Source organism: Equus caballus, chromosome 1 (assembly GCF_041296265.1).
Source record: "Equus caballus isolate H_3958 breed thoroughbred chromosome 1, TB-T2T, whole genome shotgun sequence".
Classification (NCBI taxonomy): domain Eukaryota; kingdom Metazoa; phylum Chordata; class Mammalia; order Perissodactyla; family Equidae; genus Equus; species Equus caballus.
In genome coordinates, this window is record NC_091684.1 from 125,476,697 (window position 1) to 125,496,416 (window position 19,720).

General features: G+C 37.9%; 1 protein-coding gene across 6 annotated transcripts in view; it reads right to left on the reverse strand.

Moving 5' to 3' along the window:
* HERC2 (HECT and RLD domain containing E3 ubiquitin protein ligase 2) overlaps positions 1–19,720 on the reverse strand; it is a 256,159-nt gene that overhangs the window by 121,969 nt on the left and 114,470 nt on the right. For 4 of the 6 annotated variants that reach the window (XM_023652120.2, XM_023652115.2, XM_070231443.1 and 1 more), the window contains exons 24-35: positions 18,949–19,119; positions 18,474–18,577; positions 16,999–17,149; positions 14,660–14,874; positions 14,243–14,375; positions 14,016–14,143; positions 13,728–13,923; positions 11,810–11,943; positions 11,080–11,253; positions 10,865–11,001; positions 10,595–10,746; positions 9,731–9,922 (exon numbers count right to left, since the gene is read on the reverse strand). In XM_023652120.2, the coding sequence (XP_023507888.1) occupies positions 9,731–9,922; positions 10,595–10,746; positions 10,865–11,001; positions 11,080–11,253; positions 11,810–11,943; positions 13,728–13,923; positions 14,016–14,143; positions 14,243–14,375; positions 14,660–14,874; positions 16,999–17,149; positions 18,474–18,577; positions 18,949–19,119 (1,887 nt within the window). The remainder of the gene's footprint in view (positions 1–9,730; positions 9,923–10,594; positions 10,747–10,864; positions 11,002–11,079; positions 11,254–11,809; positions 11,944–13,727; positions 13,924–14,015; positions 14,144–14,242; positions 14,376–14,659; positions 14,875–16,998; positions 17,150–18,473; positions 18,578–18,948; positions 19,120–19,720) is intronic. The other 2 variants (XM_070231475.1, XM_070231486.1) reach the window with 1 other exon arrangement.

Genomic DNA, 19,720 nt, shown 5'->3' on the forward strand with positions numbered 1-19,720 from the left:
ATTTACTGCTAAGGGTGTGAATACATTTGCAATAAGAAGAAAAATAGATCTTTTTTTAAGAAGCTTTGTATTTTGTGGCTAACATACTGGATATACACCGAAGATTAATATAAAATATTACATGCTTATAATTTCTTCTATCAGAGAGAAATCATACCAATGAGGGAAAGTGGCAAATATAGATACGTATTCCTGAGACACAACTGCTTTGCTTTTTGCAGCCAGCAGGCAGGTTGGAATTTAAACTGCTCAGTACTGTTAACAGATAAAGCCCCCAAAATTAATGATTTGTGCTATAACTCTAAACTATTGGATCCTCTAGAAAAAAAAGAGACAACATAAAAATAGTGGGAATACACTTATGAGGTTTTTAAGAGCAATTTTTACTTGCTAATGAAATATTAAGAAATCAGATTTCTGACTCATAGAGGCTGTTTTCCAGCCTGATGCATATTTTTGAACTCGTAATGTAAGCACAAAGACTGACAAGATTAAAGAGCTTAGGGAAGCCTTGCTTTTTCTCCTGGACTTGGAACACTGGCCCTGCAATACCTTGGACTTTCAGGCAAAGAACAATCTTATAAAACAATCAGATCTAACAGACATGTACAAAATACTCCACTCGATAAGAACAGAATACACTATCTTCTCAAGGGCATATGAAACATTCTCCAAAACAGACGTTATGTTAGACCACAAACAAGTCTCAATAAGTTGAAATAGACTAAAATCATACAAACTATCTTCTCTGACCACAATGGAATGAAACTAGAAATTAGTAACAGAAAGAAAACTGGAATATTCACAAGTATGTGGAAATCAAACAACATACAATTAAAGAACTAGTGAAAAGAAAAAAACTACAAGAGAAATTTAAAAATACTTTGAGAGGAATGAGAACAAAAAAACAACATACCAAAATTTTTGGGATGTAGCAAAAGCAATCCTAAGAGGGAAATTCATATGGATACAGTAATGTGCTACATAACATTTTGGTCAAGGAGAGATCATATATACAATAGTGGTCCCATAATATTAGTACTATATAGACTAGGTATGTAGTAGGTTACAACATCTAGGTGTGTGTAAGTACACCCTGTGATGTTCACACAGTGACAAACTCGTCTAACAACACATTTCTCAGAACATATCCTCACTGTCAAGTGAGGCATGACTATAAAAGCATACCTTAAAAAAAATAAAGAACTCAAATCAATAACTTAACTCTACACCTGGAGAAACCAGAAAAGTCAGAACAAAGTAAATCCAAAGTTAGCAGAAAGAAGGTGATGTCAGTATCATGGTGGAATGAAGTTGTTCCCTTTGTCTCTCCCTTCTAAGTTACAACTAAATGGACATATTAACCAACAGAGAATTCTCTACACAACACAAGAGAAAGCCTGTGAGATCCACGCAGCTATACATCTGTAGGTGGGTGGACTAGATCTCCAGGAAGCAGTGGAACTAGATGAGTGGACCCATCCCTCTCCCTGGAGGCAGCCATTCAGCTCACAAATCCTTACACAGCGGCCAGTGATACAGTGAGTAGAGGTGGGGGTAGCCTGGCCCACATGCGAACACTTTTGGAGGGGTACTCTGGCTCACAGGAGCACCAACCTATCAAGACAACCCCATCCCCACAGAACACTCCCCACTGAGTTGTGGCAGCCCAGGTCACACAAAGGCATCCCACCCACCAAGCAGGGCAGCTCAGCTGGACCTACACGCAAGCACAGCATGGGCCACAAGGAAAATGACCCTCACACCTAGCACAGCATCTCAGCCAGACCTGCCTGCTGAGCACAACGGCACCACTCACATGAGCGCAACCCACCCAAAGAGCACACCAGCCAGCCACAACCCGCCTGCTGAGCACAGAGGCAGCATCTGTGCAAGCACAACCCACTGAGGGGCTGCCTGCATAAAAGCAGAGCAACGGACTGGCAGAACTACCAGCAGATGAGGCGGATCAGAAAAAACAGCTCCCACCCCACCCCAGCAGTGGCAGGAGGAATCTGCAACCTGATGCTACCACAAATACCCCAGCAGAGGATCAATTCATCAAACACCACGAAGAACTACAGAATACTTCACCAAAGAGATTGAAGCTCTTAAAAAAAACTTCACAGAAGTTCTGGACATGAAGAATACATAAAACCATAAAAAAAAGTGCAGACTTTATAGAGGACAGAATTAGTGAATTAGAAGAGAAAAATAGGGGCCAGCCTGGTGGCACAGCGGTTAAGTTCACATGTTCTGCGTCTCGATGGCCCAGGGTCAGTTCGGATCCTGGGTGCGAACATGGAACCACTTGGCAAGAGCCAGGCTATGGTAGGCATCCCACGTATAAAGTAGAGGAAGATGGACATGGATGTTCGCTCAGGGCCGGTCTTCCTCAGCAAAAAGAGGAGGATTGGCGGCAGTTAGCTCAGGGTTAATCTTCCTCAAAAAACACGAAGAAAAAGAAGAAGCGAGAAATATAGGAATGTTTCAGGTGGAGTAGGAAAGAGAACTAAGATTTTTTTTTAAAAATGAAGAAATTTTTCGAGAAATATCTGACTCAATTAGGAAAAGCAACAAAAGGATTACAGGTAAACTCCAGAGGGCGAAGAGAGGGGAAAAAGGAGCAGAGAGCTTATTCAATAGAATAATAGGTGAGAACTTCCCAACCTGGGTAAGAGACTGGACTTACAAATACATGAATCCAATAGAACCCCCAACTACAACAAAGCAAAAAGACCTTTTCCAGAGCACATAATATTAAAACTATCAAAAGTCAATGAAAGAGAACAAATACTAAGGGGAGCAAGGCAGAAGAAAATAAACTACAAAGGAATCCCTATCAGGCTTTCAGCAGATTTCTCAGCAGAAATCTTAAAGGCTAGAAGAGAATGGAATGGTATCTTCAAAATACTGAAAGACAAAAACATTCAGCCAAGTTTGCTCTATGCAATGAAATTATCCTTCAGATGTGATGGAGAAATAAACGCTTTTCCAGAGAAACAAAAGCTGAGGGAGGTTATTGCCTGTAGACCTGCCTTACAAGAAATGATCAAGGGAGCCCTCCTACCTGAAACAAAAAGGCAAAGGTTTACAAAGTTATGAGCAAGGAGATAGACAGATAAGATCAGAAAATTGCAGTTCTCTATCAGAAAGGTTAGCAAACAATTATAACATAAAAGATAAACAAAGGAAAGCATCTAAAATAACTATAAACGTGTCAATGTAGTCACAAACTGCTAACACAAAAAAGAATACTTTCCGGGGCCAGCCTCATGGTTAAGTTTGGCGTGCTCCACTTCAGTGATCTGGGTTCACAGTTTCCGATCCTAGGAGCAGACCTACAGCACCCATCAGTCATGCTCTGGTGGAGCCCCACATACCAAATAGAGGAAGATTGGCAGAGATGTTAGTTCAGGGCTAATCTTCCTCAAGCAAAGAAAGAGGAAGAACGGCAACATACGTAGGCTCAGGGATAATCTTTCACAGCAAAAAAAAAAAAAAAGAAGAAGAAGAAGGAGGATTTGTGACAACAATAACTCACAAGGTAAAGAGGAAAGAACAGAACCTGCTTAGGCTAATGGAGATAAGAGGTCATCAGAAAATGGACTACCTCATCTGTGAGATCTTTTATACAAACCTCACGGTAACTACTAAACAAAAAGAGGAGAGCCACAAATCATAAATGAAGAGAAAACTGAGAAAACCATCACAGAAAGCCAACAAACTGAAATGGTAGTCAGCAATACAAGGAAAAAGAAACAATAGAACTATAGAGCAATGGGAAAACAAGAGATAAAGTGGCAGCATTAAGTACTCGAATATCAATAATCACTCTAAATGTAAATGGATTGAATTCGCCAACCAAAACGCTCAGAGTGGCTAGATGGGTTAAAAAGCAAGACCAAACAATATGGTGCCTCTAGGAAACACATATTAGCTCTAAAGACAAACATAGGCTCAGAGTGAAGGGATGGAAGACAATACTGCAAGTCAATGGTAAACAAAGTGGTATTTCCACACTTATATCAAACAAAGCAGAATTCAAGATAAAAAAGACAATGAGAGACAAAGAGGGGCAGTATAATAATGATAGAAGGGACTTTCCATCAAGAGGCCATAACACTTACGAATACATATGCGCCTAACACAGGAGCACCAAAGTATACAAAGCAACTATTAACAGACAGAAGGAAAAAACTGACAGCAAAACAATAATGGCAGGGGACCTCAACACCCCACTTACTTCAATGGATAGATCATAGAGACAGAAAGTCAACAAGGAAATAGTGGCCTTAAATGAAATATTACACCACATGGACTTAATAGACATACAGAGAACATTCCATCAAAAACAGAAGAATACACATTCTTCTCAAGAACATACGGAATACTCTCAAAGATAGACCATATGTTGGGAAACAAGGCACCCTCAATAAATTTAAGAAGACTGAAATTATATCAAGCATCTTCTCCAACCACAATGCTACAAAACTAGAAAGCAACTACAAGAAAAAAGCTGGGAAAGTCACAAATACATGAAGACTAAACAACATGCTACTGAACAACCATTAGATCAATGAAGAAATCAAAAGAGAAATCAAAAAATACCTGGAAATAAATGGAAATGAAAACACAACATACTAACGCCGATGCAATGCAGCAAAAGCGGTGCTGAAAGGGAAATTTATAGCAATACAGGCCCACCTCAACAAACAAGAAAAATCTGAAATAATCTTAAACTATACGTAACAAAATGAGAAAAAGAACAACAAAAAAAGCCCAAACTCAGCAGAAGGAGGAAAAAAAAACTGAGAGCAGACAAAAATGAAATAGAGACTAAAAAGATCAACAAAACAAGAGCTGGTTCTCTGAGAAGATACATAAAATTAACAAACCCTTAGCCAGACTCACTAAGAAAAAAACAGAGAAGGCTCAACTAAATAAAATTTAAAATGAAAGATGAGAAATTACAATGGACACCAAGAAATATAAAGGGTTATAAGAGAATAGTACGAAAAACTACATGCTAAAAATTGGATAACCTAGAAGAAATGGATAAATTCTTAGAATCATACATCCTCACAAAACTAAATCAGTAAGAAATAGAGAATCTGAATAGACCGACCAGAAGTACAGAGATTGAAACAACAACCAAAAACTCCCAAAAGACAAAAGTCCAGGACAAGATGGCTTCTCTGGAGAATTCTACCAAACATTCAAAGAAAAGGTAATACTTATCCTTCTCAAACTATTGTGAAAAGTTGAAAAAAGATGGGATGCTTCCTAACTTATTCTGAGACCAACATCAACCTGATACCAAAACCAGACAAGGACAACACAAAGAAGAAAAATTACAAGCCAACGTCACTGATGAACATAGATGCAAAAATGCTCAACAAAATATTGGCAAACCAAATACAACAATACATTAGAAAGATCATATACCATGGTCAAGTGGGATTTACACCAGGAACACAGGGATGGTTCAACTGCAAATCAATCAACATGATACACCACATTAACAAAATGAGGAATAAAAAGCACATGATCATTTCAGTTGATGCAGAGAAAGTGTTTACAAGATCCAACATCCATTTATAATAAAAACTCTCAATAAAATGGGTATAGAAGTAAAGTACCTCAACATAATAAAGGCCATATTTGACAAACACACAGTTAACATCATAGTTCATTGGGAAAAACTGAAAGACATCCTTCTGAGAAGAGGAAAAAGACAAGGGTGCCCCCTCTCACAACTCTTACTCAACATAGTACTGAAGGTTTTGGCCAGAAATGAGGCAAGAAAAAGAAATAAAAGGTATCCAAATTGGCAAGGAGGAAACTCTCCTCCTTGTGAAAGTGAAACTCTGTTTGCAGACCATACAATTTTATATATAGAAAACCCTAAAGAACTATTTGGAAAACTACTAGAAATATCAACAACTACAGCAAAGTTGCAGGGTCCAAAATCAACTTAGAAAAAGCAGTGGCATTTCTATGCTCACAAGAAAGAGAACTCAAGAATACAATCCCATTTACAATTGCACCAAAAATAATAAAATATCTAGGAATAAATTTAACCAAGGAGTTGAAAGACCTATACAATGAAAACTACAAGACGTTATTGAAAGAAATTGATGACAACATAAAGAAATGGAAAGATATTCCATGCACATGGATTGGAAGAATAAACATAGTTAAAATGTCCATATTACCTAAACAATCTAAAGATTCAATACAATCCCAATCAGAATCCCAAGGACATTCTTCATGGAAATGGAACAAAGAATCCTAAAATTTACATGGGGCAACAAAAGACGCTGAACAGCTAAAGCAATACTGAGAAAAAAGAACAAAGCTGGAGGCATCACAATCACTGACTTCAAAACATACTACAAAACTATAGTGATCAAAATAGCATGGTACTGGTACAAAAACAGGCACACAGATCAATAGAACAGAAATGAAAGTCCAGAAATAAAACCACACACCTAAGGACAGCCAATCTTCAACAAAGGAACTAAGAACATATAAGGGAGAAAGGAAAATCTCTTCAATAAATGGTGTTGGGAAAACTGGACAGCCACATGCAAAAGAATCAAAGTAGACCATTATCTTTCTCCTTACACAAAAATTAACTCAAAATGGATTAAACACTTGAAGGTAAGATATGAAGCCATAAGATTCCAGAAGAAAATACAGGCAGTGGACTCTTTAACATCAGTCTTAGAAGGATCTTTTCAAATACCTTATCTGCCCAGGCAAGGGAAACAAAAGAAAAAATAAGCAAATGGGACTCCACCAGACTAAAGAGCTTCTGAAAGGCAAAGGAAACCACGAACAAAACAGAAAGACAACCCACCAACTGGGAGAAAATGTCTGCAAATCACATATCTGACAAGCAGTTAACCTCTAAAATATATAAAGAACTCATACAACTCAACAACAACAAAAAAACAATCTGACGAAAAAATGGGCAGAAAATATGAACAGAAATTTTCCAAAGAAGATATACAGATGCCCAACAGGCACATGAAAAGATCTTCAACATCACTAATCATCAGGGAAATTACAATGAGATATTATCTCACACCCTCCAGAATGGCTAAAATTAACAAAACAAAAAAACAACAAATGTTGGAGAGGATGTGGAGAAAAGGGAGCCCTCATACACTGCTGGTGGCAATGCAAATTGGTGCAGCCACTATGGAAAATAGTATGAAGATTTCTCAAAAAGTTAAAAATAGAACTACCATATTATCCAGCTATCCCACTACTGAGTATTTATCCAAAGAACTTGAAATCAACAATACAAAGAAATTTATGCACCCCATATTCATTGCAGCATTATTCACAATAGCCAAGACATGGAAGCAACCCAAGTACCCATCAACTGATGAATGGATAAAGAAGATGTCGTATATGTACACAATGGAATACTACTCAGCCATATAAAAAGACAAAATCATCCCATTTGTACCAACATGGATGGACCTTAAGGGTAGATGTTAAGCAAAGTAAGCCAGAGAGAGAAAGACAAACACCATATGATTTCGCTTATACGTGTAAGATAAACGCATGGATAACAAGAACAGATTAGTGGTTACCAGAGTGGAAGGAGGTGAGGGGAGGGCAAAAGGGGTAAAGGGTCACATATGTACCAGAAATAAAAGTGGGGACATTACTACTGATTCTACAGAAATAAAAAGGATTATAAGAATATTATGAACAACTGTATGCCAACAAATTAGTTAGCTTAGATGAAATGGATAAACTCTTAGAAACACATAAATTAACTGAACTGACTCAAGAAGAAATAATAAATGTGAATAGACTTACAACAAGTAAAGAGATTGAATCAATAATCAAAAATCTCCCAATAAAGAAAAACCCAGGACCAGATGGCTTAACTGGTAAATTCTACCAAACATTCAAAGAATTAACGCCAATTCTCTAACTCTTCCAAAAATATAACAGGAGGCAACACTTCCTAGCTTATTGGATGAGGCCAGCATTACCCTAATAACAATAAAACTTTAAAATACTGCTCAACAAAATAAGTCCTAAATAAATACAAAGCCATCCCATGTTCACAGAATGAAGAACTTAATACTGTTAAATGGTAGTACTCCCCAACATGATCTACAGCTTCATTATAACCCCTAGAAAATCCCAATGGCATTTTTTGTAGACATGGAAAAGTTAGCCCTGAAATTCACATGGAAATGCAAGGGACTAAAAATAGCCAAAATAATCTTGAGAAAGGAAAATAAAGTTAGAGGACTCACTTGTCAATTTCAAAACTTAAAAAGCTACAGCGTTCAAAACAATATTGGTATAATGATAGACATACAGATCAACAGACGAGAACTGAGGGTCTAGAAATAAACCCAAATACCTATAGTTAAATGATTTTTGACAAGGGTGCCAAGGCCTTGGGAAAAGAAGAATCTTTTCAACAAACAGTTTTGGGACAACCGGATAACCAAAAGAAATGAAGTGAACCCTTACCTCACACATATTTTAAAATTACCTAAAAATGGACCAAAGACTTAAATATAAGGACTAAAACTATAAAACTTAAAGAAGAAAATATAGTGGGTAATCCTCATAACCGTGGATTTGGCAATGATTTCTTGGAAATGATGTCAAAAATACAACAAAATAAAAATAGATAAACTGGATTTCATCAAAATTTAAAACTTGTGTAAAGTAAAATGCAACCCACAGAGTGGGAGAAAATATCTTCAAATCCTGTAACTTGATAACGGTCTACTATCCAGAATATGTAAAGGATTCCTACAAATCAACAACACAAAGACAAACAACCGAATTTAAAAATGGACAAAGGATTTGAAGAGACATTTCTCCAAGAAAAATACACAAATGGCTAATAAGCATGCTTAAAGAGGCTCAATTTCATTTGTCATTAGTGAAATGTAAATCAACCCACAGTGAGATACCATTTCACACCAACTAGGGTAACCTGAATCCAAAATAAATAGTGTTGGAGAGGATGTGGAAAAACTGAAACCATTGTCCACTGCTACTGGGAATGTAAAATGGTACAGTGCTACAGAAAAGTTTGGTGGCTCCTCAGCAAGTTTAACAAACAATTACCATGTGACCCTACAATTCCACTCCTAAGTATATAACAAATGAACTGGAAACAGGTGTTCAAACAACAACTTGTACACAAATGTTCCTAGCAGCACTAATCATAATGGCCAAAAGGCAGAAACAAGCCAAATGTCCATCAATGGATGAATGTATAAATTAAGATGTAGTATATTCATACAATGAAATATTCTTTAGCCATAAAAAGGAATGATGTACTGATGATACACGCTAAATGAACTAAGCCAAATGCAAAAGGTTAAAAATTGTATGATTTCATTTATATGAAATATTTAGAATAGGCAAATCCACAGAGAAAGAAAGCAGATTTGTTGCTGCCAACAGGTACGGCAGTGGGAAACAAGCAGTCACTGGTAAATGGGCAAAGGTTTGCACTTGGGGTGACAAAAAAGTTATGAAACTAGATAGTGGTGACGCCTGCACATGGATATATTTAATGCCACTGAATTATAAACTTAAAGTGGTTAAATGGGAAATTTTATGTTATTTGTATCTTACCACAGTTTAAAGAAACAAGTTTTTTACAGAGAGATATATCAAGGCAAAATCCTGACATTTTCACAGAGGACTTAAGGCAGCGCCGACCTACCAATCAGCCGAAGTGCTGTCTGTGTAAGGGCAAGCGTGCCAGAGTTCAGCAGGAGATTCAGGTTGTTTGCGCCGTGCTGCAGGGTGAGCATGCTGAGCATCACCAGGAGAAAGCGAGCTTGTGGGGTTGTCCCCAGGCTTGGTCCTGAAGGATTCTCATTGGTAATAGTTTGTAGGGGGACGGGTTGGATACCTAAAAAGCATTGGCACATAATTTCTTGTGTATGGATACAAGAATATGTATGATGCAGAAAGCATTAACAATTTTTTAAAAATTCCATCCGTTTTTCAGTTGATTTCCATAGTGTGGACATCTGGCAGCTCCATATTGCTTTGCAATAATCCTACCAGTCATTCCACGTACAACTATCTCCATTTGTCTACAAAACTTATCACATCACCCCTCTAAACATCCCAGGTGGCTTACTCATTTCATTTCAAATATAACACATATACTTCACTCCACTTCCACAAAACCAATCCTAGCACTTCTCTGTAGATGTTCAAACTATCCAAGAAATTAAGTATTAAGAGACGATATACATTTTAGGGTATATGGTGTAAGTAATATACATGAAAATGTTAAAATGTAAAAGCTTTATAGTAGCTTTATACTACAAGATTTCGTCTTCTGTCAAATTTTGAAAGTTTTCTTTAGAATTTCAGAAAGCTTAAAGCAGCTTAGATTATCATTCTAATGCACAAAGTTATTAAAGTCTTCCCAAAAACAAAAATCAGCATTTCCAAGTTTCTGCAACATATAATTAAGAGCCAAACTATGAAATAATGCTGATGTGATCACTGACATGACTTCAACAGCAATTTTAATACAGCCTTTTAACCATGAGATTTCTTTTTAACTCACCAAGATCTTTAAATTTGTCATTTGCATCTATCAAAACATTTCGAATATTCTGAACAGCCCAAGCATACAGCTTGCCAAAAGTTACTTCCAGCAGCATCCGATTAAAAGGTGGGATCAAATCAACATCCTTTAAACAATCTGTAAGGGGTTCCCTTTCAAACAAAGATAAAGAATTTTACTTAAAATGCTGCCAGTCTTTTAACTTAAATAGAACAATGCTTTGTTGCCACAACTTCCCTTAATTAAGAAAAAAATGTTATAAAGTTTTACCCTATATCAATTCCCTCAGGAATAAGTCTTTGCCATCCACAGAACATAGCATACTGCACAGATGGAAGTAAGAAATTTTTGGTTGCCAGTTTTAAAATTGTATCTATCCCTTCCAGGCGAACCTCTGCTCTTTCCAACTGCAAAATATCAATGCATACGGTTAAGTGTTGGGTGTATTACCCAAAGAAGAGAAGAATGTTCTTAGCAAATTTTACCTGTTTTAGTAGGCATTTTCTCATTTTTTCCACATCCACTGGCTCTTCTTTAAGGGCAAATTCAGCAATTGTACTGAGGAGTGCAGACTGTGGATAAAGACCCTGAACATTCTGCTTCAACCATTTGTATTTGTGAACACCTGTAACTGTACTCAACAGTGGCTGCCATTTATCCTGACAAAGGAAAACCATTTTCACCATTAGTTTACACTATTGATATTAACATGTGCTCTCAAACAGTTACTCGAATATAAATAAATGCCAATAGGTTTAAATTGGTAAAATATTTTAAATTTAATAACTAATTTGTGGTAAAAATAACTATGTCATAAAAAGGCTTATAAATGATTTCATAATCTCTAATCTTATGTACTTTGGAACCGGCTAACTTGGCATACAAAGCTAAATTATCATCTATATTAACAGCCTCAGGGACCAGGACAGTTTGTGGAGCGAAGGATACATTCAATGAATGAATTAATGAATGGTAAATGAATAATGATATAATGTACTACTAAAAATAAAAGGAAACACTTCTCCAGCTATGGATCTGATCACAGTATCATAAGTCAAGTGCATTAAGCATCATGGGGGCACAGTTATTCATACTTTTAATAACCCACTCTCTATCCTACAGATGCTCAAGGTCAAAGAGATAATACTTATAGATTCCTTTGCTACTTGCTGTGTTTCTATTCAGCCAGTCTCAGAATCACAGAAAATACTTCACCTTGGGCGATTTAATTGTAATTGGTCTTTTGTCCACATTTATAGGACTATGAGGCAAAATGCAAGCTTCTTCTAAATCACTCTCTTCGTTTCCAATTTTTTCTTCATCGTCAGTAGATTCTGGCTTCTTAGGAACTATGTTTAAAAACATCATTCATTATAAAAATCATTTACTTAAATATAATTTAAAATTAAGAAATATTTAAGTCTGCATGAGGGTAGTAACATTAATATTTTATTCAAAGAAACGTGATCATCAATTAAATGCTCAAACTAAAAAAGTAAAAACTATCATAATTGTTCTCACATGACATCTAGTAATAACACTTTGCCCTCCATGTCACAGACAGAAAGACAGTGAGCGCTACAATGGTGAGAAGCACTCAAGAAGGGCAAGCCCAGGAGTTGCCAAACTTTTTATTAAAGGGCCAGATGGAGTGACCAGCATGACCACATAGTTTATGCTGACAATATGACTTATGGTGATCCCTGTTTCTGCTCCGAGGGCTAGAGTCTTGAGTAACTGAAGGCAGTCATGCAGGCCTGCACATATATGTGACTGACCCCTAATAACAACCCTAGTCACCAAGGCTCGAGTGAGCATCCCTGGCTGATGACACGTCACACATCACTCCTCAAAGAACTAAGCAACCTGTGCAACTCCACTGGGAGGGGACACTAGAAGCCCAGGCCTGGTTTCCTTTGAAATTCCCTCTATGCGCCTTTCCTTTTGCTAATTTTAATCTGTATCCTTTCACAGTAATAAAGCATTACCATGACTATACCAGCTCTTCTGAGTCCTATGGAGCCCTACCAGTGAATCATCACATTTAAGAGTGGTCTTGGCAACTCCTAACACAGCACCAATAATATTAATTATTTATAAGTTACTTAGTTTTCTTTAAAAGAAACCAAACACACAGCTTCAAACATCACACAATTATATATATAAACCCACAACAAGAAACTTTAAGAGGTGCCAATGTGGGCTCAGAATCCATGAAGGTGATGGCAGGGTGGTGAAGGGATCATTCTCCATCAAGCTGAGATGGCTGTCTCCTGCTACAACTCTACTGGCTACCTGAATTAAAGGGCTCTCAGAAGTGTTTTTGCCGTGATCTCCTAATCCAGAGCATCTCTAGAATTCAGACAAGTTGTTGTGGTTTAACGGTTTGTTCAGGAACAATCAACTCAGGATGTCTTCTAAAATGTTAGTGTTTCATGACATTATTGTTCAGAATGTCCATCAAAAACTCAGTAACTAATATTGCTTAGTAAGCTGGTCTGTGAATAAATCAGTTTAATTCATAAGAATATAATCAAAAATTTCTGTAGACATGTTTATAATCACGAGTGACCAAATTCTAAAGTATTTTATGTATTTTAACTCAAATTTTCATTATTCAATGCAAAAAAGCTTTTCCATATCCCTACACAGTTGCTTCCTGAAAATATTAGTAACTCATCTAGTTCCCTTTTAAAGCACTTCTCCATGTATCAGAATATTCAGTATTTCCAAAGAAAAACATTAGAACATCTTTTTATAAAAATGACAAGATTAATTAAAAGATTAAACATTCCCAATTCCCAAATATATCATTACTAGGACACGTGATAAAAAAACACTTCCTTTTCCCCATCAATTTAATAAAATTTACAGTATTTACGTTTTTCAGCATCAATTTACCAGTTACCAAATCATAACACACTCAATCCCAAAGGTGCATCATTGTCTAATATCTTGGAAAAATAAGCAGAATTTGTATATTTTCATAAATACACATAACAAATACGATGGCAGTTGTAGAAATGCCAGGTGTAATGAGCAGTAGTGAACAGCTTCACCCAAATCACAGACTCAACGATACCAAGGGAAGGCATGCGCTTTGACAGCATATTTCTACCTTTGACATTCTTACCTCTCTTTTTCCTTCGTTCTCGAATTATCTTCTGAGCTATCCTCCTCCAACGGGGCACAGAACTTAACATTTTAAACTTGGACATTATAGAGAGGTCATTACAAACTGCAGGTCTCAACTCATTAAAGAGGAATCTCAAACGTTCGATGACTGGAGCACAGACTTCCTTGTAAGAACGGCCCTGTTCTTGATGTGTCTACAAAGTTAAGTATGAAAAGACGACTTAATAACAAATATTTTACCAACTGTCTGCAAAGCACAAAATAAAGAGAATCAAAATCTATTTACTTTAATGAGAGAGCATTTTGCTTGGTAGACAACTCTACAAACATCCACCACTGATTTAGGCAACGTTCTGTGCTTTACTTGCTCAATACCAAGTGTACCTGCATGAACTAAAGATAATGCCACATGACCTGTAAGAGACAATTAAAAGAAAGGGCAGGGTAAGAATGAATGTGTATCACATGCCAGTAGAAAGATCGATAGTATAGCTAAAATATCAAGCTTCATACCTAAATCTTCATGTTTTAGGAGGCAACATAAGAGCAAGCGGCCAACCTCTTCCACAGGATGCTCAGGAGGAAAGGTGATTGGTGTGGTCAAGTGGCACTGCCTACAGTACCTTTCTATTTGACATAGAAAGTCCTGCAACAGAAACAGCTGGATGTAACTTCAGAGCCACCCTAGCAAGTCATAATGAATCCTAAACTACATGCCACAGCTTCTGACACACCTGTAATCAGCAATGCTTCTAAAATCTTGCTGGCATATTGAACTGAACTAGCCTTGCACCTCAAAATCAGCCGTCCAAATAATATGTAAACAAAGTCTGTGCTAAGCTAATCAAAGAGCATGAAGGTGTTCACATGTCAAAGTCCTAAGGTAAACAGAAGGACACTGAGGCAGCAGTGGGGGAAGGCCTCATTCACCTTCACATTGTGATCCTGGATGTTGTTGTCAGCGACGGCTTGCAGGAATGCCTGGGAATGGTCACCCAGGGCCCGTCTGTGGGAGCAGAGTCGGGACTTGCTCACAGGAGTGCCCCCAGGAGAGCTACAGTGGTCCTCGTCTTTCTCCTCATTGTAGCTGTAGTGGATCTGGCTGGTCTGCAGGCCTCCAGAGAAGATGGACGACTGAAGCCACTCTAGAAAGCGTATATGCAGACATTAAGAAACTTAAATGCACTGTTCAGAAATAAATACTGGAAAAAAAGATAAAAAACTGAATACTTGATTTAGGATGTGAAATTTAGCATCAATCAAATGAAAGAGTCACATCTAATATATTTACATAGACTGGCTTATAATTCCTATACTTATGTGAAAACAGGTAACACTTGCTGATTATTCATCACATTTTAAGCACAGTACCAGAGCTCAGAGTTCCAGTCCAGCATTTACCGGCTACCTGCTCAGGCATGGAGCTGTCTAGTTCCAGATACCGTGTGAAGACTGGGGCTTTGCATTCTAACAGGGAGAGCAATATCAAGGTACCACTTATACAAGAATGACTCAATTTCAGTTGGGATAACTGCATGCTACAGGCAGTATAAGACTGCGGCAGCAAGACCTCCACTATGCGCAAGGTCAATAAAGGATCAGCTGTGGAAGCAACAACTGAGGTGAGACCTGGATAAAGATGAAGACACTGAGCATTCAGGTAGGAGAACAGCACATGTGAAAGGTTCTATGAAGAAAGACATGCTCAGGGCAGGCCACATCTATCTATAGCATTACTTGAGTAATAAGAATGAGAGACTACTAAACATACAACACAGGATCTTTAGTAAGGGACAGATCCGTGGAGACCAGAGATCCAGTGGACTGTAAAGGAGACCCATGTGAAGCACAGGCAGCCCCCATGAGAGCATGCCATACATCAGTGCAAACAGAGATGCTCATTTTAAATACTATGAAAACTAGAGTGAAATTCACCAAAAGTTCAGTTTGTACATCACTACAGATTTTTCTCAATAACTTTTGTTATCAAAATATTCCTCCAAAACCCAAGCAAACAAATCTCAATTACTGAAAAGGAGCATTCTCCAAAGTGCCATGTTAATTCTTCTAAAACACAAATCTCACCATAACCCTTCCTGGCTCTCTCCACATATAACTCTTCCTTATCTTCAAAGGCACTGTTCCGATGGTGGCTTTTGCTCCCCTAGAGTGGATATGGCCCCCACCCACCAGGGCCCACAGCACCTTCTACTCCCCTTTAACTGGACACTGTAGTTCCTACCCTCCTTGCCAACTTAGAACAAGTCTACCTTCCCCGGAGTACTACAAGTCTTTAAGAAAAGGGATGAGTCCATCCACTTACAGGCTCTGCAGGCAGCAAAGCACTCCGTACTCACACCAAGGGTCTGCTCCAGAAGGCAGGCTGACCATGGCAGGCACCCACGGCCATCCTTGCCGACTAGCCTTCTCCCCTGACACTCCACATACACAAGCAGCTCAAAGCCCCTGCTTTTCTCAATGATGCCCCTCACACACTGGTGTTTCTGCCCAGAAGGCTCACACATCCAGTTTTCTGGGACTCCAATTTCAGGATTGTTCCACCTCTATGAAGCCTTTCTTCCCCGCAGAAACACTTTCAAATGTCTCTGTTTTGTCCTCTACCACAGTGTTTCCTGAGCTGCCTATAATGTCTGGCTCGTTGTCATGCAGAAAGCATCTGAAGGCAGAGGTGTATCTAATTCCATACCTATTGTACTCTGAGTGCCTAGCATGGTAACTCACACAAGTAACTACTCAAGAGATGCTTATTGGATAGTCAGCAGACAGATGGATGGAGAAATGTACAAATATACGAAGAAAAATTTAAACCTATCTTATGGGATATGGAGAAATTTTATTACTTCAGGTGATTACAGAGGTGGCCATCCAAAAATGTGTTCAATTTGAGTCTAGTAAAAACACAATCCTCAAACAGAACACTATTCCCAACAGGAACAGCCAATCCACATCATGTGGATTTCTGAACACACAGGGAGACAAAAGCCGAATTGACCCCTGTGGCAGAGGATGTGACAGTGAAACTATGCACAGGACCTTCTTACACACTTATTAGCTGCCTCTGCTGCCACAAATCATGAGAGCAAATGAAAGCCACTCACAGCTCTTTCTAATTCACTGGTTTAGTCTCACTATTCTTATTTTTCCTCATCAACTACCATTGTGATTCTTCCTCTCCTACTCTTAACGGCACTGATAGCTCAGCTAAAATAACCTGCTAATCCGTTGGCAGAAAACAAAACTTTCCTTACTGGCGCATTCAACCTCAACCGGAGACAGCGGTGTGCTCACAGCTAAATAGGAAGCATGTAATCCGAGAAGCAGGCCCAGATTCCTCTCTGTGTCTATCAGAGGTGAAGACAGACTTCCCAGATCAGGTATGGTAACAACTTCTTGGTCAGGCTGGGAAAGAGAAATTTTATCATCAGTCTGAGAAAACAGGGTTAATTAAAAACATAAAACCAAGAAGAGCAACAGCTTATATCCTTTTTTTACTTTTTTTTTTGAGGAAGATTAGCCCTGAGCTAATCTTTTCTTCCTCTTTTTGCTGAGGAAGACTGGCCCTGAGCTAACATCTGTGCCCATCTTCCTCTACTTTATACGTTGGATGCCTACCACAGCATGGCTTTTGCCAAGCGGTGCCATGTCTACACCTGGGATCCAAACTGGTGAACCCCAGGCCACTGAGAAGCGGAATGTGCGTACTTAACCACTGCACCACTGGGCCGGCCCCAGCTTATATCCTTAAACAAGACATACTGCCATTATGAAGAGAAGCAGATGCTCTGGGCACCCTGCTCTTACACCCTGCAATAGTGAGCTTCTGCTGCTGCCAAAATAACAGAAGACATAAACCACACAGACTCTACAAAGTAAACAGTAAGTGCACAGCTGTACTGGTGGAAAAACCAAAGCACAGAAACATGACTTAGCTGGAAAATTCCTTAGGGAATCAAACAGAAGTTTCGAGACTGATCGTATACACTTCAGAAAATATACTGAATTGTTACACGTATAAAGAACTCAAAGAGAAACAGAAATACAACATGACAAATATTGCTGTTAGTGAACTGTGACCATACATATGGAGGAAATAAATTTATCCAAACAAAGAGCAAACCCAGTTACAAAACAAAGAGTTCAAATGAAAACAATCTTAAACTTCTGCCAGTCATATTGGGCGCCTTACAAGCAAAGTTAATTTTCCTTCATAAAATGCTTTAAGCCCTACCCTATGGCATTTGATAAATTTTATTACCTCTGGATCCATACCTGAAAGCCAATCCCAATACATAATTAACTCCAATGTTCATGAATATATAGAAAAGACATATTTTTATTCTAAAGAATTATGCTACTAGAGAGTTTTCCAAAACAATATATATTTCAAGATGGTAACCCACTCCAAATTTCTACATAAGCTAACAAAACAACTGTAAATATCACAGGATAAACTTTATTTTTGTAGAACAGTGACTATATTTTTTTAAAAAATGAACGATTTTTAAACTAGTTTTTCAAGAACAGCACATCATAAATCTTAAGGTGAATAAATGTAAATTCATTTATGAAAAAACCTCTAAAGGATCCTCAAGTTTATCACTTAATGACCACCCCCTAGCCCAAAAGGCCCAGCTATCAGTATTTCAGGGTGAAAACCACCCATCACAGATACACAGAGAAGGTCTCCAATGACACCCACCATGCACTCACTGCACAGCCTCACCTCCAGATACTGGCCAACACAGAAGGCATGCATCGACTCCCGAGTGTCTTCAAACTGCAAAGCAGCTTCCAAAGCTACCACTGGGTCTTCCCCTACAAACTGAGCTGAAACAAAAAGGACAAAAGCAACATGACTTTAATACAATCCACCTAGACATCCATGGTAGAAACGGCAAGTAGGAAATAGATGAGGCACGTCAACTCCAAAGTATAATGATCTCACTCTCTCCCACGGCTGCCTGGGCCGAGTCAGAACTAGGAATCAGTTCCAACAAGCGTTGAACAAAAAAATGCATAATGATGAGAAATTCTTGAAAGGTGCCTGAAATCATTGATAGGACAGACATCAAAGTCAAAGACAGATCAACATGTGTAGGGGCTGTAGCAGTACTAAATTATTATTTAAAAGCCAAATGCTCCGCTTAAAATGATCCATGCTACAACTTTTAACCATGAACTAAAAAGTGAGGTCTTACCAAGAATACTATTTCTTGTTAGTGACTGTGTCTGGAAGTCCTTTATATCATACACTTTCCCATCAATAACGGTCCAGAAGCCTCCATCTTTATTGTGGTTCTCCAAGTCAGCTTTGCGTATAAGTGTCACCTCCTCATTATTTCTACAGTTCTGACCTGTAAAAAATGACTCTGTATATACAGAAACCAAAATCAATGAATCAATAGATAAAATGATCAGAACAAATTGTGTGAAAGGACTACAAGGGGAAACAGACAAATCCACAATCACAAAGGCAGATTAAAATATCTCTTTCTATAACTGTCACCATAAACAAAAATTCAGCAAGGATGTGGAGTGATTTAAAAAACAAAAACACATACAATACCATATGAGCATCATGAATAGCAAATATGAGCATATACCAGGCAACAGACCAAATCTCAAAAATTTCAAAGAAATGAAGTTACAGAGCACACATGCTGACTGCAAAGAAGTTAAATTAGAAACAGGTAACAAAAATAAAATAAGGATGCTCTACATATTTGAAAATTATGAAATATATTTATGTCACCCCAAATCCCCAGAAAAAATGACTATGGAAATTAAAAAATACGTTGAAATGAACAATAATGAAAATACCACAGTTCAACACTTGTGACATAGAGCTCAATGTATGGTTGAAGGCATTTATACCTTTAAACGTATATATTAGGGGAAGAAACCTAAAAAGTACATAAGTTAATAAACATCAAATAAATAAAATTCTATGAGTTCATAGTGGCACTAAAA